This window comes from Notolepis coatsorum, assembly GCF_963971535.1.
Source record: "Notolepis coatsorum genome assembly, chromosome: 4".
Classification (NCBI taxonomy): Eukaryota; Metazoa; Chordata; class Actinopteri; order Aulopiformes; family Paralepididae; genus Notolepis; species Notolepis coatsorum.
This window is the reverse complement of record NC_140168.1, coordinates 98,032,856-98,060,524: the sequence shown is the minus strand read 5'-3', so window position 1 is coordinate 98,060,524 and position 27,669 is coordinate 98,032,856. Positions and strand designations below refer to the sequence as shown.

General features: G+C 42.0%; 1 protein-coding gene across 1 annotated transcript in view; it reads left to right on the top strand.

Annotated features, from left to right (window-relative positions):
• Positions 1 to 2,120: 2,120 nt before the first annotated feature.
• LOC311226624 (CLIP-associating protein 1-A-like) overlaps positions 2,121 to 27,669 on the top strand; it is a gene marked incomplete at its 3' end in the record, with an annotated part of 122,506 nt that continues 96,957 nt past the window's right edge. The window contains exon 1 of the mRNA XM_084312042.1: positions 2,121 to 3,126. Within this exon, the coding sequence (XP_084168168.1) occupies positions 2,929 to 3,126 (198 nt within the window). The 5' untranslated portion in view covers positions 2,121 to 2,928. The remainder of the gene's footprint in view (positions 3,127 to 27,669) is intronic.

Genomic DNA, 27,669 nt, shown 5'->3' with positions numbered 1-27,669 from the left:
GACAATAAAGAATTAAAATGAAAAAATAAACAAATGGATAAATAAAAGTAACTGATAGTAAATGTGCTTTGTCTCTACCGTGTGGATTTTTTTGTGTGTTGGTGTTTTTATTGCAACCGTTTTTGTGGATTTTACTTGTATTTGTAACGTGTGTGTGTGTGTGTGTGTGTGTATGCTTACCTTGTATGTGCATTTAGATAATGGTACAACCAACTGCTTTTGTGCTTATTCCCCCAAGAACTCCCCAAAGTGATCGCTAGATGTCACCAAAGAGCCACGCAGAACACAGACGCACCCACACAGCGGATACTAGACATGTTTCTTGCACCAATTACACACATGTGTACATTCCTTCGGTTCCATCCTCTTCGGTTCAAATAACAAACTCAGCAAGACCGACTGCTTCTCAGTTACAGTCGGTGACAATATTGTCACAAGGAAAGATGAAATTACCTACCTGGGTTCCATCCTAGAGGCTAATCTTTCCTGTGACAAAATGGCATCCAATGTAATAAAAAAAGTCAACCAACTAACTCGATTCTTGTACCGGATCTCCTCTCTGGTAAACAAGAATACCCTGAAGACTCTGGCAGGAGCACTGATTCAAAGGTACTACGACTATGCTTGCACCTCATGGCACCAAAGCACCTCAAAGGCGCTAAAAACAAAATTACAAACATCTCAAAACAAACTGGTCAGACTACTGCTTGACCTTACTCCTAGAACCCACCTCACCCCTGCCCACTTTGACAACCTAGGATGACTTAGAGTAGATGACAGAGTACAGCAACTTGCAATGGGCCTGGTCTACAAGATACACTACACGACCAAGGTATGTACATGTCAAAATACTTCCCAAAGGTCAGTGAATACCACGATCACAACACCAGAGGGAGCTCCACAAATCATGTTAAACCCAGATTTGGCTCAAACAAGGGACTAAACATGTTTCACAATTATGCCACATCAATGTGGAACGCCCTATCCAAAGCTGTAAAGGAATGTGAATCACTACCCACTTTCAAAACCACCCTCAAAGAACACCTACGGGAGACTGCAATTCAAAACTGGCCCCTGTAAATGTCCTAACCCAACCCCCTCCAATGTACAGTAAATGACCACGTATGGTTTTGTCAATATTCCAATGTACAGTTTTGCTTGTACAGTTGTACAGTGTCCCCCCCCCCCACCCAACCACCTCCAATGTACTGTCCCCCCCCCCCACCCACCCAACCCCACCCAACCACCTCCAATGTACAGTTTATACGTCAAATGTATACTCTCTTTTCTGGACTCTTTTTGTATCACAAACAGTACTGTATTTGCAAATCTGGTATGTCATAAATGTATAGATGTAGCAGTACTGTCTATCTGTATGTCATGTATGTCATGTCTCAAAGAACACCTACGGGAGACTGCAATTCAAAACTGGCCCCTACAAATGTCCTAACCCAGTTGTACAATAAAGACCAAGCATGGCTTTGTCAGTATTCCAATGTACAGCCCCACCCAACCCCACCCCACCTACCCAACCTCCTCCAATGTACAGTTTCTATGTCAAATGTATGTCAGTATTCCAATGTACAGTGTCCCCCCTACCCAACCCCCCCCCCCCCCCCACCTCCAATGTACAGCCCCACCCCACCTACCCAACCTCCCCCAATGCACAGTTTCTATGTCAAATGTACACTATTTTTTTTGATTTTTTTTAGTATCACAAACAGTACTGTATTTGAAAATCTGGTATGTCATAAATGTATAGATGTAGCAGTACTGTCTATCTGTATGTCGTGTGTGTCATATGATGAATTGAAAATGGGGGACCCTGATGTAAACAAGACGAAAGTCTTTCTCTGGTGTGCATCCCCTTATTAACAATTGTGTCTATTGAGCTGTACTGTATTGTACCCATTCTGCAATCTGTTAATACAGTTTTCAATCAATCAATCAATCAATCAATCAATCAATCAATCAATCAATCAATGGCTAGTCAACCTTTTACATCAGGCACTAGGTCGGATAGCTGTGCGGTGCCGAAAGACCCCTCGGCCTGATCGTTGACTAGCTCGCGCCTCCAGACCTCAGTGACGCGGGGCGCGCGCTGCTTTCAGCGAGGAGGGTTGATCTGCCGACAGCTGCCTCAACACACTGACTCCGCTAGTCCAGAGTCACGGACACCAGGAGCCGCTGGAGTGGCTGAGAGTCTAGTCTTCGGGAGTTTATAGCGACTTTACTTTTCAGTCCAACGACCATGGAATACAAAAACGGAATTCGGCAGAACACCGGGCCTGTGGAGAACTAGCCGGACTAACTAGCTGCTGTGTTGTTAGCTTACTAGCTAGCTGTGCTAACTAGCTACTGTGTTGTTAGCTCACCAGCTAGCTGTGCTAACTAGCTACTGTGTTGTTAGCTCACCAGCTAGCTGTGCTAACTAGCTACTGTGTTGTTAGCTCACCAGCTAGCTGTGCTAACTAGTTACTGTGTTGTTAGCTCACCAGCTAGCTGTGCCAACTAGCTACTGTGTTGTTAGCTCACCAGCTAGCTGTGCTAACTAGCTACTGTGTTGTTAGCTCACCAGCTAGCTGTGCTAACTAGCTACTGTGTTGTTAGCTCACCAGCTAGCTGTGCTAACTAGCTACTGTGTTGTTAGCTCACCAGCTAGCTGGCCGGGGGTCCATCTAATTTAAAAGCTTTTTTTCCTGAACTTTCTGGAAGTTCGTTCGTACTATAGCTTTGCAAGCCACCCTGGAACTGTGTGCAACAAATGCGAAATCAAAGTTGGAGCTTTTGACTTGGACTGAGGGGGAATAACGGGGCTTGTATGTTGCTGGTCGGAGCGGGACACCTCATCACTGCAGCCCAACCCGCACAGACTCTCTCTCCCCTCCGCGGGGCCACCGACACCGTCTCCCCGCGTCCCGCAGCTCGATGGAGGAGCATGACAACATGGACTACTTCTACCAGCAGGTCCTGCAGAAAGACGTGACCCGCCGGCTGCAGGTCGGCCAGGACCTCATCGACTACCTGCACGACCCGCAGCGCTCCCCGGACGTGGAGCAGGACAAGCCCCGGCTGGACAAGACCATCGACGAGCTGACGGGGTGGATCAACTCCAGCAACTTCAAGGTGAGAACATTATGAATGAATGAATGAATGAATGAAAACTTTATTTACAGATTGCAGAATAGGTACAATACAGTACGGCTCAATACACAATTGTTAAGGGGATGCAGACCAGATAAAGACTTTCGTCTTGTTTACATCAGGGTCCCCCAATGTGACAAGTATAGTCGTAAAAGGGGGGTTTATGTGTGTGCGCCCCATGTCGGGCTAGTTATTATTCCATCAGAAAACTTCATGAATGAGGGGGTTCTTGGTGGTTGTAGTTTATGGAAATTAGTATTTAGCTGACGAGGAAGTGGCTCGTAAACTGCTGTCTCCAACGTAATCCTGATCAACGAGCTGTCAGCGCTCGGCGATGTGAAGGGACAGTCTGGTCTGGAATCAGGCACTATAATCTCATCCATTGAGCTAATCTGATTCAATATGATAGCCCCGTAATCAGATCTAAACTAAGTTATATCGAGCCCAACGTCAAGACGACTTGTATATTAGGCCCATCTGTTGACTGAGGTATTCTCCGACCTTATCAGCAATTGAAACGGTATTGATATATTGATTGAAAACTTTATTTAACAGATTGCAGAATGGGTACAGTACAGCTCAATACACACAATTGTTAAGGGGATGCAGACCAGAGAAAGACGTTTGTCTTGTTTGAATCAGGGTCCCCCATTTTCAATTCATACACACAACACAACATATGACATCATGACATTTATGACATAGGGACATATATGACATACAGGTATATAGTACTGTTACATTTGTGACATATACGATATGCAAATATACAGTACTGTTACCCATAGATCCTGACAGAGTATATACATATGATCGGGAGGAGACTGTACATTATGGGTGGGTGGGTGGGAGAGAAATATACATGATAAGGCGGTGCGCCATTGCTTGATGGTCAATAAACAAAAGTTGTGTATTTTCACCCTAGACACGCGACATAGTCAAATGAAAGGACATTCTTGTGGATTGTTGGGTTTTGTGGGTGTTATGTTATTTGGGTCCAGACTGGCGGCTCGGTATGTGGGCTGCGTGTTTTGAGGGGACCCATTGTCAAGACTCCAGTCTAGAGCTGAGGATGGGGGAGGGGTCAGGACTCCTCGCATGGTTAGGACTTGGTCTCTCTCTCCCCCTCGATCTCTCCCTCGAAATAATTTTTTCCCTTATTCCTTCTCACCGGTTTCACTCCATCGGGTGTGGGGTCTATTACTGTGTCTAAAGAGTGTGACGAAACATTCAGAAATATATTTTTTTGTGTGTTGAAAATTGACCACATGATTCCGTTTGAACTAGCTAATGTCTAGAAATGTAGTAGATGGGTATAACTGATCGATTGATTGAACACTTTATTAACAGATTGCAGAATGGGTACAGTACATCATCTCAATACTAACAACTGCTAAGAGGATGAAGACCAGAAAAATACTTTAGTCTTGTTTACATAAGGGTCCTCCATTTTCAATTCATCAAGACATATGACATACAAATATACAGTACTGTGTAAGAAAAAGATATCATAAAAAAAGATGTACATCTGAAGGGAAAGAAACTGCACATGGGGGGGGGTTTGACATTTACGGTGGCCAGTTTCTAATTGCAGCCACCCCCGTAGGTGCTCTTTGAGAGCGGTTTTGAAGGTGGGTAGGGATTCACATTCCTTTACGGCTGTGGGTAGGAAGGGCGTTTCACATTATTGTGGCATAATTGCGAAACGTGTTTAGTCCCTTCTTTGAGCCGGAATCTGGGTTGAACGTGATTTGTGGAACTCCCACCTTTAGGAAGTATTTCGACAGGTACATCTTAGTGGTGTAGTGTATCTTGTAGACCAGGCCCATTGCAAGTTGCTGTACTCTGTCGTCTACTCTAAGCCATCCTAGATTGTCAAATGTGCAGGGGTAAGGTGGGTTTTGGGAGTAAGGCCAAGCAGTAGTCTGACCAGTTTGTTTGTGATGTTTGTAGCCTTGTTTTTAGGGCCTTTGAGTTTGAGGTGCTTTGGTACCATGAGGTGCAAGCATAGTCGTAGAACCCTTGAATGAGTGCTCCTGTTAGTCTTCAAGGTATTCTTATTTACCAGAGACTAAGAGGAGATCCGGTACAAAAATCTTGTTCGTTGGTTGACCTTTTTGATTACATTGGTTGCCATTTTGTCACAGGAAAGATTTGCTATGCGATATGCATGTAATATCACAAAGACGTACAGGGTTTCCCCTGTCTTATCTATCACTCAGGTGGTGACAGACGGGTACAGCTCAAGTGAAAATGGCCAGAATCCTACCATTTCCTTTGGGTGGTCTGATCTGGACACACTCTGGCTGTTAACATCATCGCGTCAGCTGTCACAGATTTCTATAATTTCCATATGTGGCAATAGGGATGCACCCGCACCGATATGAAAATTTGCCACCGATACCGATTGTTCAACTAACACAATCGGCCGATACCGATATATATATATTTTTTTTAATATATATATATTTTTTGAAACTACTGTATATTTGTATGTCTCTAAATGTTTTGATGAATTGAAAATGGAGGACCCTTATGTAAAAAAGCCAAAAGTCTTTTTCTGGTCCACTGAGCTGTACTGTATTGTACCCACTCTGCAATCTGTCAATAAAGCTTTCAATCAATCAATCAATCAATCAGACAAATGCATAGAAAAGCCCTTATTATAACCAAATAACAAAAAATTATATTGTTTATGAAAATGTTTTAGCCCTATGCTTGACTATTATTTTAGCCATGGCAACAAATAAAATAATAATAATATGAATAAATAAAATATAAAATAAATAGGCTACACGTCTCTCTTTTTGTGTTACAAATTGTGCTCACCGATATGAACATAGGCCTCTTTACTTACTTAAAAAAAGGAAACATCAAGAAATAGCACTATCTCTCTCCCAGTATGGTCTGCCGGGCTGCAGCTTGATACTATTTTTCCCAGTATGGTCTACCGGACTGCAGCTGGATACTATTGTCTCAACCAGAGCTCTCAACCAATGACATTTTGATTGACAGTCGATTCTGCCAATTACGTAACGTCACACCGCCTGCACCCGCCTCTGCTGTTACCACCAATCGGCAAGCGCGTATAAATTTTTTACTTCCGCTTTTGTCCGCCATTGATTTTGACGAGAGCTCTACAACAACAACGTTAGATCCCCTCGGCCGACGTGTAGCTTTTAGCTCCGCAGGATGACTAAACGAGGCATAATGATTTTACTGCAACGAATGTTATAATAAAACAAAGCCTTTCTATACATGTGTCTGATTGAAAACTTTTAACAGATTGCAGAATGGGTACAAGTAACAACTCAGTACGGGCTCTGAGCAACAGAAGGAACTGAGCTATGAATTGAGTAATGCTTGCTACTTGCTATGTTCGGGTAAATAATATGCTGATGTTATTGAACGTGTAACACTAACTATATAACGTTAATGCCACAAAACGAATGCATTTGTTAATCATAAGTAGTAACTTTGATGCAGTAGCTTGTGTGTGTGGGCCGGGGGCGGCGTTGTGCAGGTCGCGATGCGACTGAACTTTTTTTTGCCTTTTGACGTGACACAAATTGATGAATATTTATCGGCTACTGCCATCGGCACATTCGAGCTTATAGGCCGATTGCAGTCAACAAGGCACTTATCGGCCGATACCGATACCTGACCGATACATTGGTGCACCCCTATGTGGCATGCTGTTGGTGTTTACGTGACACTGGCTCACTCTTTTGTCACCCAACTTTTTCAAAAAGTCAGGAGAAAAAAAACCTGGTATTTATTCATGAGCAATCATTATGGATGGGCGATTTAATCGAGTTTCAATTTAAATTAGGATTGTGGCTTACTGGCTTCCCACGATCATGAAAACAGCTATTGGGGATCCGAATAAACAAAACTATTATTGTGCAGCGTTCTGTGTTGCTCTCATTTTGTCTTGTGTCATAAATGCAGCACACTCTTCCTTCAATAATATCCGAATACTATGAATAATACTACCTATCAAATAAATCCCCACTGAGATGCATAGGTTCCACCTCCACAACGACCAGAGCCAAACCGAGACACTCCTTTTTGGGCTAAATATTGTAGCACAGCACTTTAAAGGGGTACTTCACTTAACTTAACTTTAACTTTATTTTTGACAATATAAATAACATGGGACAGAACTTGAAGCACAGTCTGGAATACTGCCAAGGATAGACACAAAAAAGCTCAGAGCTTATTTCCATTGTGGTCCTTGTAGGGGGGGGGGAACGAAGTGTTCAGACATGCATCATACAGACATGACACATGACATCACAACTAGGGGTGAGAATCGCCAGAGACCTCACGATACGATACTATCGCGAAACTTGCGTCACGATACGATAGTATCAGGGGAGGAAACTAACTTTTTGGCTTACCAGCCAACTGGCGAGTATCTGATTTTTTTTACCAGCCAAACAGATTTTTTACCAGACAAAAAAAATCGCTAATTGTGATAATTACTTCTTTGTATGTCAAGCCGCGTCAATGTTGTGTATGCATCTGGGTAGGCACACTGTGCCTTTAAGACAGCACGGTGGTCTTACGACAGTGCTGTGAAGTACCGTCAAGTGTTGTGGTAACGTCAGTTGGGTTGGTGTGCTGTTGTGCACAGTGCACTGGTTGAGCTAGCCCCTTTCGTGACTGCGATGTGCAAGCCAGGGGCTTTTGAGCATGAAATAAAATGTCTAACCTTACGTCGTAGTCCGGTGCTTTTTTGGAAACATTATAGTCATAACAGATACACCTAGCTGGCTGCTTTGAGCACACGGGGCTAACGTTAGCTAGCAAGCAGCTATGGCTAAAACGCTAACTAGAAGCTAACCACTGTATACAGTTCCAGTAGACTAACATTACACCTCTGTGATTTAAATGTGTCCTTAGTAACTTATACTCGAGGGTTGTTGTACTAGGGTTGGATGCAGTTCCCCGTTGGTCAGTCTGTCTGTTTTCCATCTTCTGCTGTGTTTAACGTTATCTGTTTGCGAGTGCTCCTGATGGCTAGCCTAGTACCGCGGGACTTTTATTATTATATGTCCGCGGGTTGGCCAGTACTGCGCAAACGTTTATTAAACATTATATGTCCGCGGGTGGTCTTGTGCAGTGCTCTCGTGGCACTGTCAACTAAAGCGAACACTCAGAAGACGCGCACCGTTTGCCAGTGCAGTGATTGCAGAATGTTTAATTTTTTTGTATACTCGTCAGCAGGGGAGGAAACTAACTTTTTGGCTTACCAGCCAACTGGCGGGTATCCGATTTTTTTTACCAGCCAAACGTAAAAAATACTAGCATTTGGCCAGTAAAGTGGCCTAATTTCCTCCCCTGGATAGTATCGCGATACGAAATATATCGCGATAATTTTTGTTTTTTTAATTTAATTTTAATTTACTTTATTATCTTTTTCAACTGCAAAGTAAAACTGTCAACATGTTTTATCTAATAAAATAAAGTTCAGTCTGTTCATCTCACTTCAATCATTTTTATTGCAGAACATGGTATTTTCTCAAGCAGACAGATGTAAACACTGTAATCTGTGTTGCATGTACCTGACAAACTGAACTGCTTGTATTACAGTCATATTCCAACTTAACTGAATGCACGTGTGTGGACTACTGTACTATTACAGGTATTGAAATGACAATGCAACTTCCTTATACAAATTATTATAATTTTTTTTAATGAATAATTAAATATCGATTCTTGGCGTCCCTGTATCGATACAGTATCGGCACGCAAAGTAGCGCGATACTACGTATCGATTTCCCCCCCACCCCTAATCACATCACATAGACATAACATAGACAGACACATAAAAACATGTAAAAGTGGTGTGACATCATCATGTTAACCTATACCGTGTCACAGGTAAGATGTGACATCACTTTAACCTATACAGTTGCACAGGTAAGATGTGACATTACTTTAACCTATACAGTTGCACAGGTAAGATGTGACATTACTTTAACCTATACAGTTGCACAGGTAAGATGTGACATTACTTTAACCTATACCGTTGCACAGGTAAGATGTGACATTACTTTAACCTATACAGTTGCACAGGTAAGATGTGACATTACTTTAACCTATACCGTTGCACAGGTAAGATGTTACATTACTTTAACCTATACCGTTGCACAGGTAAGATGTGACATTACTTTAACCTATACAGTTGCACAACTAAGATGCAACATTACTTCACCAAAAAAACTATGCTTATCTGTTTAGCACATAATGTCATATAAAAACATTTTGCACACATGTATTTAGTTTGACAGTTATTGAGAGTACATTAGTTTGAATATGGCCACCAGTGATTTCATCGAGAAATAATGTAATGCTTGTGTAGTGTTGTTAAAGACGAGGTATTGCATGCTTTTTTGGATGTGTGTGAAATGTATGTGCAAAATAAATCTACATTGTTTTTGGTGAAGTGCCCCTTTAATCGAAAGCATTTATCAACTCAATTGGCAGGAGAAACGAGCTCACTTGACCTGGTTCACACACCAGAGCAACACTCAGGGTGAGGGTTTAAAACCAGTCAACAACAGCCAAATGCTGCCAATCTTTGTCTGGCTGGTAAGTGTAGATCTACTCCATCAGACACGTTGGCAGGTAAACAGCCAGACTCTAAAATATATTTGAGCTGGTAGAAGAATGGTAAATGGACTGCATTTACATAGCGCTTTTTATTCAAAGTGCTTTACAACTTATGCCTCATATTCACCCGTTCACTCACCCGTTCACACACCGACGACGGAGGTGACTATGCAAGACTTGAAATTCAAATCAACCATTCACATTGAAAGTTTTGTTCATCCATGATCAAATTGTTCTGAATCAAGAATTTTTTTATTTAAAGTGTAACTAATTGTCGGAAATTGGTTTTAAGCCATACATATTGGATCAGATATTTTTCTCTATAAAAAAACAGCATTTAAAAGTGAATTGTATCCTTTTAAATGCCCTTTTAAAATGAAAAATAGTGCTTAGGAAAGTACTTGGAAAGTCCTTGAATTTCATTTTGCAATGTCTGTGGGAACCCTGGTTAGGACTGTGGAGAGAAGTGATTGGCCAGAACAAAACTCGTTATCTACAGAGGCCCTCTGTGAAGCAGAGTGGAACCATGTCAGAAGAAACCACTATGGGAAACTGTTGGCTGGTGGTCATCTAGAGATCATTCTTCCCAACATTATATCAGAAGACCAGATACAGAGAGGAAAGATGGAGAGAGAGATAAACAGAGGAAATATGGAGAGAGGAGGAGGGATGGGGGGATAAAGAGAAGAAAGATGGAGAGATAAGGAGGGATAGAGGGATACAAAAAACATATCTTCCTGTCCCGTCTCTTGGGTCTTTGGAAAGACCAGACGGGGTCAGAGGAGTTTGATAATATTTACTGAGGATGGCCAGATAATGTTGCTAGTAACACTTTGAGCGCCTAGAGGTCGCTGTAGTGTTTACCTTGTGGTAAGAAGGCCAGCGCTTTAAATAATAGGGGTGGCGTGGGTGCGGTGTTTGCAGGGCTAAAAACTATATTAAATATTATAGCTATGGATCTAATAAACGTGTCGATTGTCAGTGAGTTTCTTCCGGTCAACATGCAAAAAAAACTGATAATTTTTCATACATACATTTCCGTTTTATACCGTGGTGAATGTGAGTTTTAGAGTGATCCTGTCGAATCCCAATAAACTCCAGCAAACGGCGCTTCAATGCATTTCCTTATAAAATTGTGCCATTTGTCGCTTGATTTATCGTTCTGAAATAAACACTAGATTATCGGTATTATGTTTCATCATGCACGCACGGAAGCGGGGGAGGAAAAGTCGCCCCGCCGTGCTTTGGTCGACGACAACGGCACGCACACGCACACACTACACACACACAGACACGTTGTGATCGTTACGAAAAAAACATCGGATTAACCCAAGATTGGTAACATAGAGTCCTTACCTCAACTGCAAAAAGAATAATCCAATTCCTGATCGCCATTCCAAATATTGATCACGATCGTCTTTCCAACGTTTCTCAACCAAAACCCGTTCTCCAGTGTCCCCAAACTGTGTGTTATAACCGCTCCCCACGCCCAAGAAGGAAAACCCGGACCGGACTTCTTTCGATGCACAGCCCAACACAGAGGGATTCCAATGATGTGCAATACCGGCCGCAAGGCGTTAGGTGGCGGTATTGGCCGCTTGCGATCTCAGAGCCATTCCCAATGATAACATCAGGCTGGATGGATGAATTATGAATGGATATAGCGAATAAAAGAAATAACGATTAAAACCCGACTTTTCTCGTGATTGGCGCTCAACCACCGGCGAGATAACCCGCCTTTTTTTAGTCATTGGCGCCCAATGAGTTACGCATTTAAAAACACAATACATGATCATGTGATTTATTTTATGTGCAATACATTATACATGTGTATACAAAATGTTGAAATGGAGAAGTTAATCCCATGAGGAAAGTCTGGTGTCATCATAGCAGCATGTGGGAGGGAAGTAGAATAGAATAATTAGGGATGGCTGGGTAGGGATGACCCCCGGACCCCGGTTTTAAACGGGAACCGGTACTATATTAGAAAATACCGGAGTATTTATAAGCTCCGACGTCATCGGTACTGCTATCGATACTCTAGAGAAATTATTATTATTATTTAAAAGTTGCCAACGATCTCTCCTTTCTCCGTCTCTGCACGAGAAGGGAGCCGCAGCGAGTCATCATTATTACACACACTCCTCGCGAGTCGCTAAACATACGGGTACTTCTTTACATACGGGTACTCCTTAGTGTTCCTCCTTAGTGCTGTCCCCGACGCCCGTGCTGAAGCGCGCTGCACACAGACAGCTCTGCCTCTGCATGCACTGAGTCGTGATGGCGGATAGAGCGAACTGCGAAGCGTTCTAAAGTATGGATATACAACGCACGTTGCCACAAGTGCAACAAAACATTTGCCAGTAAGGGTGGCAATACGAGCAATCTATCAAAACATGTTGGCAAAACACGATATTAGTGTGCAGAAATGCGCCGTATTTGACTGCCTTGCGCGCACTGTTCCATCTGCATCCACGTCCACTGCAGCCGGTAAGCCAAGATACAGAGTTTCCTAGGCTAATAACGAATTATTACAAATAGGCTAATAAACAAAATAATTGTTTAGCTACAAATACTACAATCTAAAAACTTTTTATAGATCGTCAAGCTGAGGCGTCAGCCACCAATGTGTCCCAGGCCAGTGAGCCCAGGGCCACCACACATCCTCCCTCTACCTCCACCACCCAAAGTCCTTTCTCCCTAGCAGCTAGAGGAATGATGACAGAGGATAGGGTGAACGAGTGTCACAGTTCTGTGACAAAGTTTGTTGTCAAAGGCCTGCACCCCTTCTCTACAGTGGAGTCCAAGGGCTTTAGGTAACAACTAATCATTCAGTGTATATAGTTTTTTTTGTATACATAGTTGTCTAACTTGTCTGTTGTTGTTGTTGTTGTTATAAGTTATTATTGAAGCAGCTATTCCCACCACTCCACACAAATTTACAATAATTCAATCATTTCTAATCTTTACTGTAGGGAGATGACCAATGCTCTCAACTGCAAATATACCCCTCCCTGCAGGAATGTCCTCAGTAACACACTGATTCCTGCCTGGTATAATGTTGAAAAGGCCAATGTTATCACAGAGCTTAAAGATGTGCCAAAGTTAGCCTTTACATCGGATGGGTGGACCAGCTTAACTCAGGACCACTACTACTAAATAAAATAGAAAGTCCCAAAATAGTTAATTTATCTGACTGCTTGTATTAATTGATAAAAAAGTAGCCATGTGCAGCAGGGTTAGAAATTAAAATTTTTTTTCAAGGGCTTTTTTTGCCCCCCTTAATTGCTTTTCGGGGGCTTTTTTTTGTATTTCGGGGGCACAACATTTTTATAATGAAAATTAACAAAGATTATAAAACATTCTTGACACTTTTTTTTACAGTCTTCGTCCCTATGTTTGATAACGTAATGTTAATGTCTCCATATATAGGGCTCTACGCTAACCTTTTTCCCAAGGAGCACATGTGCTCCTAAATAAAATGTTAATAAATAAAATCTAAATACAAATTTAGGAGCACACAGAAATTTAGGAGCACAGTGACAATTGTTCAAGTAACACACACACACACGCACACGATGTGTGACATCATGGCTTGGTTTCATGTTTTGAGGTACCTTCAATTATCTGTAAATAATACATACATACTCTATCTAAATAGATTAAATATTATTGTCCCTGAGTGAGGGCAAGTTGTGTTGTTGTCTTGATATAATAACCGGTTGCCTCTGGATCAATGAATGTCTAATATTGAATAATATTATTAGATATTTTATTTTTAACATCCCTAATTCCAACAGTCAAGAGGCTTGTTTCAAATTGATGAAAAACCCCACACACGCAACGTTTGTGAGTATAGGCTCTGGCCAGATCGATCAATGAAATACGTTGCGCGCTCAGCGCTGTGGAATGAAGGAAATGCGCATCGGGATCGGATTTGGATGTTATTCTTTTGGAGTTGTGTTACAAATGGAATGGTCTTTCCCCGCCGAACACAAGTTACTTAACGTTACACAGGTCGCGCTATGCACATGCTTAGCTTGCTAACGTTAAGATAGCAGTGTAATGCTTGATGAGAGCAGAGCGCTCTCTCTGTGTTCGCAGCACCTCTCAAGTGCCTGTAACACGCAGCGGGCCCCGCCTCCCTCCTCCTTGGAACAAACATTCCACCCAAAAACTGAATTTCAGTCCAGTTTCAATCTGAACTATTAACAGCGGAGCTGTTTTGTAATCTTCACAATCACTCGTCTGTCTCGCACACTGCAAGTAAATGATTTTTCCGGTTTGCACACACACATATTATTAGGGGCAATACGAGGGAAATGCTCGCACTGTAGAGCATATATATAATTATATATATAATTAGTAAACTGTCGGGGGCTTTTTTTGCCCCCCTTAACTGAGTTTCGAGGGCATTTGGTCAATTTTCGAGGGCATTTTGCCCCAAGCCCCCGTTAATTTCGAACCCTGATGTGCAGTAATATAGTTATATAAAAGAATAATAAAGCAATGTCGATTCTGTTCTTAATAATTTTTTTGCTAAATCAAAAAGAACCGATAAGAGTATCGATAAAGTACCAAACCGTTAAGCAGTATCGATAAGAGTAGTAGTATCGATAAAATCCTAACGATACCCATCCCTAGGGATGGGTACCGAATTTGGTACTTTTGAGGTACCGAACCGAAACACGTCGGTACTACAGAGTATCGAATCAAGTGAGATACCAAAAAAAAATAAAAAAAAATTTTATTTTATTTATTTTTTACTTTTTTCTTTTCATGTCAACGTTCACACGCACAATATATGCTTACCTAGGATTTGACTTGATTCAACAACAAAGCAGTCGGAGCAATGGCAAGCCGAAAACTGTCGAAATTGTAGTTATTTGAAGTTTGGATTTTTTTTTCACGACTGAGGTAGGTAAATTAAATTTCTTGAGACTAAAGTACCGAAAAAAGGTACCGTTGGGTACCGGTATCAATTCACAGGTACCGGTATCGGTTCAAATGTGAAAGGTACCCATCCCTAAGAATAATAATAAGTTATTTTCAGTGGTGAAGAAATGTAAGGAACGTCTGAAAAGTCTCACTGTATTGTCTACTATCTGATGGAAAGATGGAGAGATATGGAGAGATGGAGGGATATGGAGAGATGGAGGGATAGAGATAACAGAGAGATGGTGGGATAGAGACAACAGAGATGGAGGGATAGAGAGATCAGATATGGAGGGATAACAGAGGGATAACAGAGATGGAGGGATAGAGAGATAACAGAGATGGAGGGATAGATGAGAGAGAGAGATAATGGAGAGAAGTGATCGAGAGGGATAGAGAGAGAAGAGAGATAGAGCGACAGGGTAAGTCAGTCAGAAAGCTCCCTGTCAGACACAGACACACCAGAGGACTAAGACGGCAACAGTTCCTCTTTTATTCATGGAGAAAATGTCTCTCTCTTCCTCTTCTGCCCCCTTTCCTCAAGTTCCTTGAGATGTGTGTGCTCTGCCAGGCCTGCCCTTTCACCACTCTGTCTCTCTGTCTCTGTCTCTCTCTCTCACAACTCGTTCTCCTCTCTCTCTCACCTCTCTCTCTCACCTCTCTCACCACTCATTCTCCTCTCTCACCTCTCTCTCACCACTTGTTCTCCTCTCTCTCACCTCTCTCACCACTCGTTCTCCTCTCTCTCTCACCTCTCAGCCTCTCTCTCTCACCTCTCTCTCACCACTCGTTCTCCTCTCTCTCTCACCTCTCTCTCACCACTCGTTCTCCTCTCTCTCTCACCTCTCTCTCACCACTCGTTCTCCTCTCTCTCTCACCTCTCATACTCCTCTCCATCTCTCACTCACTGCAGCAGTTTCACCTCATGCGCTCTCAGCTCCACCTCAGGCTCAGTGCATAATGCGACACATATGTACGCACGCAAAATACACACCCAGACACACACACGGACAAATACTTCACACACACACACACACATACATACACACGCACACACAACCACTCGGCTACACGCACACAACAGCAACAGATTGACGCACACACGCACACACAGAGACTACATCAGCAGACATTAATATTGCAGGCTGCTTTTACTTCTGGTTGTAGAGCAGCAGCCAGCAGATCCACATGACTGGACAGTAACTCCAGCTGCTGCTGATGCTGCTGCTAAGCTGCACGACCATCGATCTGTATGGCTCTGCTCCTTTCTCCTGCATTTGAGGTGTGACTTCTTTCAAGCGTTTAGTTTCCTCACAATTCTAATTTGGAATCCTCGAACTCCGTAACTTTACGAACACAGGGTGGACCTTAGAGCTGTCCCAGACAGTAGCCTGTTTTTGGGACGTTCGAACTTCGCCAGGGTTTTTCTAACGGACGTTCGAACCATCGTTTTTAATCATGCAAAAAACGTGCTCCTAAATAATCTTCCTGGTTCAGTACTGTCGAGTCTTGACTTTAGGCACATAGTGCACATTTAAGCATATAATGTAGCTCATATTGCTGCGGTTCTTAAGAGTAGTACTAGGGCTGTCTTAAATACTTCGAAGCTTCAAAGCTTCGTTCGATGGGCATGGGATTCGAATATGAAAATAAAATTCGATTATTAACACTTTGAGTGCCACGCCGGGTTTTCCTTTTTACCCCCTTGATGCCACCATCCACTTCAATGTTAACGTTAATATCGCCTAATCTATGTTTTAAATTATGGCTATGTGTCTAATCTGCCCGTCGCTTATCAAAGACTATTTTCCAGTCAGTGCTGTCAAGGCAGATTGGTTTTTTATCGCTTCATTTCCATTTTAGAGCATTTAGAAAAGCACCCGTTTTGAGATAAAAAACAGTTCATTCACCATTCTATGAAAATCGTCTTTTACTGGAATATTCCATAACGTTGATATTCATCGGCCTATTTATGAATCGTTTTCAAATAAACGCTAGATGATCAATATTATACATGCACGCAAGCACATTCGGGCCGCGCACGGATAATCGCAGCGTTGATTTCCTCTTGGACTTTTACAGTGAAACCGAAAGAGCCCATTTCACAAAACAGCTTATAACTTCATCAAAATTAGTCTGATTATCCTAACACTGATAACATAGATTCCTTACCTGACATCAGATGGTATCCAACTGGTATATTCCAATTCCTGATCACCATTCGAAAAAATCGATACGTGTATGGATCCACCGTGTGTACAGTGCAGTACATGATTCCGCAGGTCTCAGAGGCTCCAGAATGAACTGTGATAACCCCGGCTGGATCAGTGGACTGGAAAATGTGGAGTACCGGATTTTTTCCCCCATCCATTTTCATTGAGTCCATTCCAAAATCCCTTATGTCATCTGGGAGACGATAGGGGGCGCTTTTTTCCACATATGATCGCCGGCGGTGCTCGGGTATACTCGGGTAGGCTCGCGTGATGCAATATGATTTCAGATCGCTAAAAAAGAATCAGAGAAATCTCGTGAGTGGCTTTCAACCACATATTAATAAACCCGAGATATCTAGTGTGTGGCAGTTAAAGTGTTAAAGTGTTAAAAAAAAAATTATAATAATAAATATGGTTATTTTTTTTATTTTTTTTTGCTAAATCAACTCTGCCTCTTTGTTAATTACAACAAGCAATGCTGTTTGTTATTTAAGATGAGGTCGGACTCGGCACTGACAGATTTGTGTTCATTGTGCTGCTTTTATAAAGCCTCAAATGACGGCTTACGAAAGCAAAGTGTTTTGTTTGTCTAAGGTTTAAACTTTACAGCACTGACAAAGTTGAACAAAGTGCTGTACAAGTTCTCACAACATAAAACAAATTTAAATAAAATATATATATATATATATTTTTCTCGAAGCTTCGAATTAAAATCGAATCTCGGCCACAAAGCTTCGAATTCCAAAAAAAATCGAAGGTCAGCCCTAAGTAGTACCACTACCTACTTACTGGTCACGGGAGGCTTCAATAACATTTGGATGGTAATCCATTTTGTGAATACATTTGTTAAACGTGCATAGCTTAATTAATGTGCATAACATACCTGTGTAACGTTAAGTAACTTGTGTTCCACTGGGAAGGTTCAGCATCACTGCATACACTTGGTTTAATCCAAACGTCCATTCGGAGGTGTTGTATTATGAAATAAGACTGGTGAGTGTGAGTCACTCAACTGTCTATTTTTTGCATGATTGATTCATTTCCTGATAATGTATGACGGTGACCCCCCTCCTCATCTCGACTAGACTGTTGTCTGTGTTCGCACGTGACTTTCGAATTATTGTAAACGCAACATAGTACTGTGATATTCTGATATATATCACATTCTGAATTTTCTTTTTTTAATAAAAACAATTTGATTTCTAAATAAAAAAAAGCGAAGGTTCCAACGAATAACCCATTAATTAAGATTTGAATGACAACGTAACGAACGAAGGTCCGAACGTTTGGGCTCAGCCCTAGTGCACGTCATCGTCATTAGAATGTTGGAACGTTCCATTCTCAAAATTGTAATCGCACTTTGTGTATATGGTACCCCCACCTGAAGGATGCTCCTCTGTTCTTGTTGTTGTTGCTGATTCAGAGTGCTATACTATACTTTAAGGCCTAAAGCCCAAAACTACTAATTCAGCAGAGCCCACCTGTCAACATATGCAGTGCTATGTGAATGGAGATATAAACGGTATAAATACTACGTGTAATCATGCAAAATATTAATAATCTTCCCCTTAAAGCTGCCGTAGGCAACTTTGGAGAAATGAGCAAGAGTGAGTTTACCTGCCCAGCAGAAATAGAGCTCTGCATCACGTCTCAAGAGTGAGTTTACCTGCCCAGCAGAAATAGAGCTCTGCATCACGTCTCAAGAGTGAGTTTACCTGCCCAGCAGAAATAGAGCTCTGCATCACGTCTCAAGAGTGAGTTTACCTGCCCAGCAGAAATAGAGCTCTGCATCACTTCTCAAGAGTGAGTTTACCTGCACAGCAGAAATAGAGCTCTGCATCACTTCTCAAGAGTGAGTTTACCTGCCCAGCAGAAATAGAGCTCTGCATCACGTCTCAAGAGTGAGTTTACCTGCCCAGCAGAAATAGAGCTCTGCATCACGTCTCAAGAGTGAGTTTACCTGCACAGCAGAAATAGAGCTCTGCATCACTTCTCAAGAGTGAGTTTACCTGCCCAGCAGAAATAGAGCTCTGCATCATGTCTCAAGAGTGAGTTTACCTGCACAGCAGAAATAGAGCTCTGCATCACTTCTCAAGTGAGTTTACCTGCCCAGCAGAAATAGAGCTCTGCATCACTTCTCAAGAGAGTTTACCTGCCCAGCAGAAATAGAGCTCTGCATCACTTCTCAAGAGTGAGTTTACCTGCACAGCAGAAATAGAGCTCTGCATCACGTCTCAAGAGTGAGTTTACCTGCCCAGCAGAAATAGAGCTCTGCATCACTTCTCAAGAGTGAGTTTACCTGCACAGCAGAAATAGAGCTCTGCATCACTTCTCAAGTGAGTTTACCTGCACAGCAGAAATAGAGCTCTGCATCACTTCTCAAGAGTGAGTTTACCTGCACAGCAGAAATAGAGCTCTGCATCACGTCTCAAGTGAGTTTACCTGCCCAGCAGAAATAGAGCTCTGCATCACTTCTCAAGTGAGTTTACCTGCACAGCAGAAATAGAGCTCTGCATCACTTCTCAAGAGTGAGTTTACCTGCACAGCAGAAATAGAGCTCTGCATCACTTCTCAAGTGAGTTTACCTGCACAGCAGAAATAGAGCTCTGCATCACTTCTCAAGTGAGTTTACCTGCACAGCAGAAATAGAGCTCTGCATCACTTCTCAAGAGTGAGTTTACCTGCACAGCAGAAATAGAGCTCTGCATCACTTCTCAAGTGAGTTTACCTGCACAGCAGAAATAGAGCTCTGCATCACTTCTCAAGTGAGTTTACCTGCACAGCAGAAATAGAGCTCTGCATCACTTCTCAAGTGAGTTTACCTGCCCAGCAGAAATAGAGCTCTGCATCACGTCTCAAGCCCTGTGCAGCAACAAAGGTTTTCCACTCCCAGAGGCAGCAGCAGCTTTAAGCTGAATCAAAATAAACCTATTTCCCTGCCTCTGATCGGCAGGTGGTTCAGCTTTTTATAAATCTGTTTATTTTTTTTGATTTTGTAAAGGTGTGGTAGTAGCACAGTGTCTTATTTCAGCGTAATAGGGAGGTGTAGTGGTTACGTCATTTCTGTTTCCGGCCGGTCCACCATCTTGAAAACGCAATGTATTTCCCCATTGCCCATTTCTAAATCGTCTCGTTTAAAACAAAGCATGAACATTTGCAATTGCATGGTGTACCTTTCTGTGCATATTCATCCACAATCTATGGCTCAACATGAAAATATTCACAATTAATCGTAAAAGAAAATCGTCGAATTTGATTTCAACCAAAAATGCTTACAATAATGTTAGTGATAGAAGGGAACTCATTTTGTGCAAAAATAGAAAGCTTTCCAATGTCCATGAGGCAGAATTGTTACAATAGCCGATAATACATTTTCCCAATGATAAATCCCTATACGGGTGGACGTCGAGGGCGGTCCAAATTGACGTCAGACTACACCTCCCTATTGGTTGCTGATGCAGGAGCTGTTGTTTTTTGGCCAATCGGATGTTTTTGGCCTGCCAAGCGGTGTTCTGCTTATCAACTCCGGTTCCTATCAAATCTCTATTCGCATTGTAATATGTTTGATGGGGGACAAAATTATACATCAAGAACTAAAACTATTGGGAGCAGATTCAGGTGATAGTCTAAAATTCAGGCTAAATTGTGGACCATGACATGAAGGTATGTCTTTCTCTTTACTTGCAGTAAAAGTTAGCCTTGAGTTTCTGTCATCCGTCTCTGATGCATTATGACAGGAATAATAACAAAGGAGGTGATATTGCGTTTTGCTTAGCTATTGCCTCAGGGAGGAGACGACTGCCAAGGAATGTCAGCCGTTCACCTTAAATCACTGTTCGGTGACATTCATCCACTCTTTCCATGCTCATCTCCCCGCTCGTAGCTAAAGGCGAGACCCCCTAATAGGCAAAACAAATATTTGAATAGATTTCACTATGAAACGTTCCCAGTTTGTTATGTAGATAAAAATGTATTGCAGGGGGAGCTCCAGTAGCTCACCACGTACCGCGAGCGCTATTTCGGCGCCGTGGACAACCGTGCTCGTCACGGATCTGGGGTTTAGCGAGTTCGAATCCCGGACTGCAGCCGTGCCTTTCCCAGAGTGTCTTCCCCCCCATCTGAACCCTTTCAGCCTGTTTCTGTCGGTCATCCTTGACCAGAATAAATGTGATAAACACATAAAAGAGCCAGGGGAATGGCCAAAGTTTAAAAAAAAAAAAATGTATTGCAAGTTTTCTGCATTTAATGTTTATATATGCAAATGAGGCACTTCTGCATTAAATATGCGCCGCACATTTGCATGTATCGCCAAGTCTCGCATCACCAACATGGATAATGCAAGATTCAAAAATGGTTTCATTTTGTTGATACATTCAAAACGAACCTTTTTCCAGAAGGGATTGTGGCTATGTCCTCTTATCAGCCCATACATCAGGAAATACTGTCTACTGTCATAAAAAAAAATATCGATTTCCGCCTAGTTCTGGTATAAAATGTACTATAAATCCGGCTATGAATGAGATCAACAAACCCTTCTGGAATTAGAAGCAGGATATGGATAGGAAGAAATGTGGAAAGTTTGGTGTGTGTAAGTACTAGGGAAATTAGTTCCAAGTAAGTAACCAACTAAACATCTAAGAGAGGCTAAAATCCAGATACATTTAATTAAGAGCGAGAACCAGAACAGGCCCCCATGGAGGCCCTCTCAATATTGCGTATAAGAAGCTTAAAAAATCTCCAATGAGAATTAGGTTTGGGAGCCTCAGTTCCTTTTGCAATAAGTTCCATGTAGATGGGGCAGAATAGGAAAAGGCTGTTTTTCAGAGTTCTATGCGGGCAAATGGTACAGAGAGAGTTAGAACATATTCCAACGATATAATCCCCCAAATCACACGTGTCCAGATCTTTGATTGATATCAGGCAGACTTGAATGGCTGCAGAGTTTCCATAGTCTCCTATCACCGGCTTGAGACGATCACCAATTTCTTTTTTAACCCTTTATTTTACCAGGTAAAATGAGATCAAGGATCTCTTTTACGAGCAAGACCTGACCAAAATGGCAGCAATAAAAATAATAAACCAAGATACCGCACTGCTCGCTGGCCTCCCGGCCACTGCCACCAAGCCTCTTCAACTCATTCAAAACGCAGCGGCCCGCCTGATCTCAAACCTACCGAAGTCGGCCCATGTCACCCCACTTCTTAGGGACCTGCACTGGCTCCCCATTGCTGCACGTATCCGCTTCAAGGCCCTCAACCTAGCATACCGTGCAGCGAAGGGAACGGCTCCCGCCTACCTCCGGTCAATGGTCTCTAACTACTAGGGATGCACCGATATGAAAATTGGCCACCGATACCGATTGTTCAACTAACACTATCGGCCGATACCGATACCGATATTTGTATATAAGTATTTGTAATTTTTTTTATTTTTTTTTTGTAATTTGTAATTTTTTTTAATGAAACTACTGTATATTTGTATGTTTGTATTTGTAGGCCTCTTTACTTACTTAAAAAAAGGAAACATCAAGAAATATGTTTATGGTATCACTATCTCTCTCCCAGTCTCTCTCCCAGTATCGTCTGGCGGCCTGCAGAGGGATACTATTTTCTCAACCAGAGCTTTCAACCAATGCAATGGAACCATTCTGGCGGCCTGCAGCGGGATACTATTCTCTCAACCAGAGCTTTCAACCAATGCAATGGAACCATTTTGATTGACAGTCGATTCGGCCAATTACGCCACACCGCTAGCACCCACCTCCTGCTGTCCTTACCACCAATCGGCAAGCGTTTATTCATTTTCTACTTTCGGGCATGCCGCCATTGTTCTGTTTGCGAGAGCACAACGTTAGCTGCCCGGCCCGCCTACCAGCGCTCCACAGCATGACCAAATGAGACATAATGATTTTACTGCAACAAATGTTATAATAAAACAAAGCCTTTCTATACATTTGTCTGGTTGAAAACTTTATTAACAGATTGCAGAATGGGTAGTTTGGTACGGAATGAGCAACGGAATGGAACTCAGCTATGAACGGACTAACGGAGTAATGCCTTGTTTACTGCTATCTTCGGGTAAATAATATGCTTGTTATTGAACGTGTAACACTAACTATATAACGTTAATGCCACAAAACGAATGTTTGTGTCATTTTAACAGCAGATACTTTCTTAAATGCCATCTTCCCGAGAGAGGGTGTTGACGGGGAGTTGTGTTATTAATAGCATTGAACAGCTAACCGAAAGCTAGCGTTAACTATAACATAACGTTACCTTGGCTAAAGTTGGGGCTATTCATAATCCAGCAATAATGGCTGCAGACCTGCAAGCAAAGTACAGCAAGTTGGCAAAGGAGTATTCCAACGCAAATCACATTTTCACCAGTAACGTTAGTCTTGCATCTTCCGGTAGCTAATGAACGGACTCGGAGTAATGCCTTGCTGCTATGGGTAATAATAATATGCTGATGTTATTGTCCGTGTAACACTAACTATATAACGTTAATGCCACAAAACGAATGCCTTGTTAATCATAAAGTAACTTTGATGCAGTAGCTTGTGTGTGTGTGTGGGGGACGGCGGGCGTTGTGCAGGTAGGTCGCGAGTGAACTTTTTTTTTTTGCCTTTTGACGCTACAAACATTGATGGTTATTTATCGGCGACTGCTATCGGCACATTTGAGCTTATCGGCCGATAGCAGTCAACAAGGCACTTATCGGCCGATACCGATACCCGACCGATATATCGGTGCACCCCTACTAACTACACACCCTCAAGACCCCTACGCTCTGCATCTTCTGGCCGCCTCAGACCCACTCCTATCCAAGCTCCGGGAGGGTCATCAAAGAGAAGCCGCCTATTCTCAGTCCTTACCCCACAATGGTGGAATGAACTACCCACCCCAGTTAGGACAGCCGAAACACGTCCAATCTTTCGACTTCGACTAAAGACGCACTTCTTCAACCATTATCTAAAATAATGGAAGAAGAATTTTTTTAATTTTCTTTTTAATATCTAACCATAACTAACCGTACTGTCATGCACTTGTCCTAATAAACTAACATACTGTAACACGGAACACTTTGATGAACATTGTTACTCAGTTGATAGAGTTGTACCCTTCCTGATGACTTCGTACTTCGTCGTACTGAACTTGTAAGTCGCTTTGGATCAAAGCGTCAAATAAATGACTAAATGTAAGATGCAACATACAGGACAAAACAGAGAGACAAAAGGATAGAAGGAAAAAAAACCACCACCATATCCTTAACATTAGTAACATGTAGCATCAGCATTATGTATCGATGCATTTGCAAACTCCCAATTCAGACGTTGCAAGGTCTGTGACATGAACTTTGAAACTACTTTAGAGTTTCTTTTAAAGGTCCCATGTCTTGCTATTCCTTGCACTATTTGGGAAACTTTACACAATTCCTGTGAGTGCGAATGCGATTTGAGTGACAGACCCCCACATGTAGCTCCGCCCATACTACTCTACTAACGTCAAAGTGAACCTAATACACAAACAAATATGGCTCAAGCATACGTTTTCGAATACAATACAATCCACAAAGGGATGACACCGAAGCAGGTACCCATGCCATACGATTTTGGGAAAACAAATGACAGGAAGAATAAGATTGCTCTCTCACTCCGTCTAATAGGGCTGACCTTCGAATTTTTTTTGGAATTCGAAGCTTCGGGGCCGAGATTCGATTTTGATTAGAAGCTTCGAGACTAAATTTTTTTAATTTATTTTTATTTATTTATTATATATATTTTCTTTTATGTTGTGGGACTTGTACAGCACTTTGTTCAACTTTGTCAGTGCTGTAAAGTTGAAACCTTTTAAGAGGGGCACTCTCCCTTTCTCTGTGTGTGTGCGTGCGTTTGGAAAGACGATGAAGTCACTAGTCAGGACTCAGGAGAGGAGTATATTGTAGTCAACTCAGGATTACTGAGGATGCACAGATAATGTTGATATTCAAATATAAAAAGGTTTCGAGAGGAGTGGAAGTTTGAAGACAGACTAGACTACAATATGATGCGGGGGTGGTGAGTTGAAACAGTGTGTGTCCCCCCGACCCCACTTCTATGTGTCAATAAATTATTTGCATTTAAAACTTAACGCTGACTCATTCCTTCAGTCCACTCTAAATTATGCTAATATTCCTTATGTTGTTTATGATATTAATTGAAAATAGCATATGAGAGTATTATATAGTAATAATAACACATGGCGATATACTAAAAAGCTATTTAAAATTTTTGGCTGGTAAAAAATCTGCCTGGCTGGTCGTTTTTTAAATCTACCAGCCAAATGGCTGGTAAGTCAAAAAGTTAAGTTTGTTCCCTGCTTCCTACCGTCTAACACACACAACGTTAGTAACGTTAGATTTTCTTGGCTTAATAAACCGAGCTAAGATAACAACCCCCCCCCCCCCAAACACACACAAGGAACATAATCATTAATTTGCAATACACAAAAGTAGGTCTACATATATACAACGAAGCACAGAGCTAAGATAACGCTAGCTAAGCTAGCTTGCTCTCTCACTCCGTCTAACACACACACACACACGGTGCTTGCACTAACGTTAGACTGTCTTGGCGCACGCACACACGGAAGAGTACCGTAATACACAAACTGATGAATGAACGAGGTCCTACTGCTAATTAACTAATTACGACGTACTGTATGTACTTACTGATTCGATGCTTTCTTTCGGTCTCAAAGACTTGGTACAGGCTAGCTCCCTTCTTCTTTAGCAACAGCCAGGAACTCATGGCAGCATAAAGTCCCTCGTCTTTGCAAAAATCCCAAAACGAACTTGGCCCATTGCTTGTGGAGCACGACATCATTAGGAAAAGACATATTAGCAGCTTGGCAGCCAGGAACAGCACATTTCTTGCCCGTGTTGCTCATACTTTTTAGTATGAGCGTTAATAGTTTTAAATGCAAATAATTTATTGAAACATAGAAGTGGGGTCGGTTGGGACACACACACAATGGGGGACCCTGATGTAAACAAGACAAACGTCTTTCTCTGGTCTGCATCCCCTTAACAATTGTGTATATTGAGCCGTACTGTATTGTACCCATTCTGCAATCTGTTAAATAAAGTTCTCATTCATTCACACACACTGTTTCAACTCACCACCCCCGCATCATATTGTAGTCTAGTCTGTCTTCAAACTTCCACTCCTCTCGAAACTTGTTTATTTGAATATCAACATTATCTGTCCATCCTCAGTTTACTATAATATACTCCTGTCCTGAGTCCTGACTAGTGACTTCATCGTCTTTCCAAACGCACGCACGCACACACACAGGGAAGGGGAGAGAGTGCCCCCCATTTCCCTTTCCCCAGTCCACACTGTGTCTGCTGGCTCTGCCTCTGATAAGGATTAGCTTGTTAGCTTGCTAACGTTGTAGTGATTGTAATGGTACATAAACGTTAATTTCGGGCGATGTGCGCATAAAGGAATGCATTTGACCCGTTGCGAGAAAAAAAAAACACCGCGGACTTATTTCGGGACGTGTAGGCGCACTGCTGTGTTAACGCAGCAGTACTGTGCGCACCAACCGACCAACGCGCTGCTCTGCTTGCAGAAGCGCGGATATGACTCGTCGAGTTGTCACAAGAGTTTTTTCAAAATAAGAGTATCATATGCACCTGAACGTTGCTAGCTTTCGGAGCCTAGCTGGAGCTGCGCGTGGGCAGAAATGAGACCCGCTACAGAATTTTCAAAATAAGAGTATCTATATCAGGGGTGCCTAACCTTTTTTGAACCAAGATCTACTTTTTAATTTACCACCTAGCCGAGAGCTACCAGCCAAAATTGTATAATTGTAATCCGTCATTTGAGGCTTTATAAAAGCAGCATAATGAACACAAATCTGTCAGTGCCGAGTCCGACCTCATCTTAAATAACAAACAGCATTGCTTGTTGTAGTTAACAAGGAGAGGCAGAGTTGATTTAGCAATTTTTTTTTTTATTTTTTTTTTTTTAATAATCAAATTTTATTAATCAAGATCTACTTGAAATCAGCCCGCAATCTACCTGTCGATCGCGATCGACTGGTTGGGCACCACTGATCTATATGAACCAAATCCCTATCGCACCAGTGCTATTGAAGTAAATCCATCCATCGCACAGACCGCTGTTGCTGTAGCACGTGCGATATATATGTCGCACTGTACACCCCTGGGCTAGTCAAAGGACTGGACACGGGGACAAGTTAAACATGAATTAATTTATTAGGTAGTTTCGAGTCGTGCGTACAGGGCTATTCTATTATATACGGCTTTGACGCTTCCTCCTCATCGTTGATTGCCTGTAGTAGCTGCATCTAACGTCTGTAGCTAACGTTAAAACTAACCTAAAGTTAGTTGTTCACCAACAATCTCAACATTTGTTTTATCATTAGCTCAAAAACACAGAACCGGACGAGACAAGTTGTCCGCTCATACGTTCTGCTAGGATAATAACAACAATACTTCCGCTCCGGACCGGTCGGTGGGTTTCAAAATAAAAGTCTAAAACACCGCAAAAGACGTTTATTTTGTACAGCGTTTTCCTCCACGAGTACTCGAGTACATCATGTGATCAATCGATCTGGATTATTTTTGCCCATCCCTAGTTTATCCTGTGCTGAAGTCTCCATTCCAATAGAGATAGTATATATTTTGGTGTTTATTTGATTATTGTTTCACTGCCTTTTTATTTATTACGTTTCCACAGTTTTTCCTC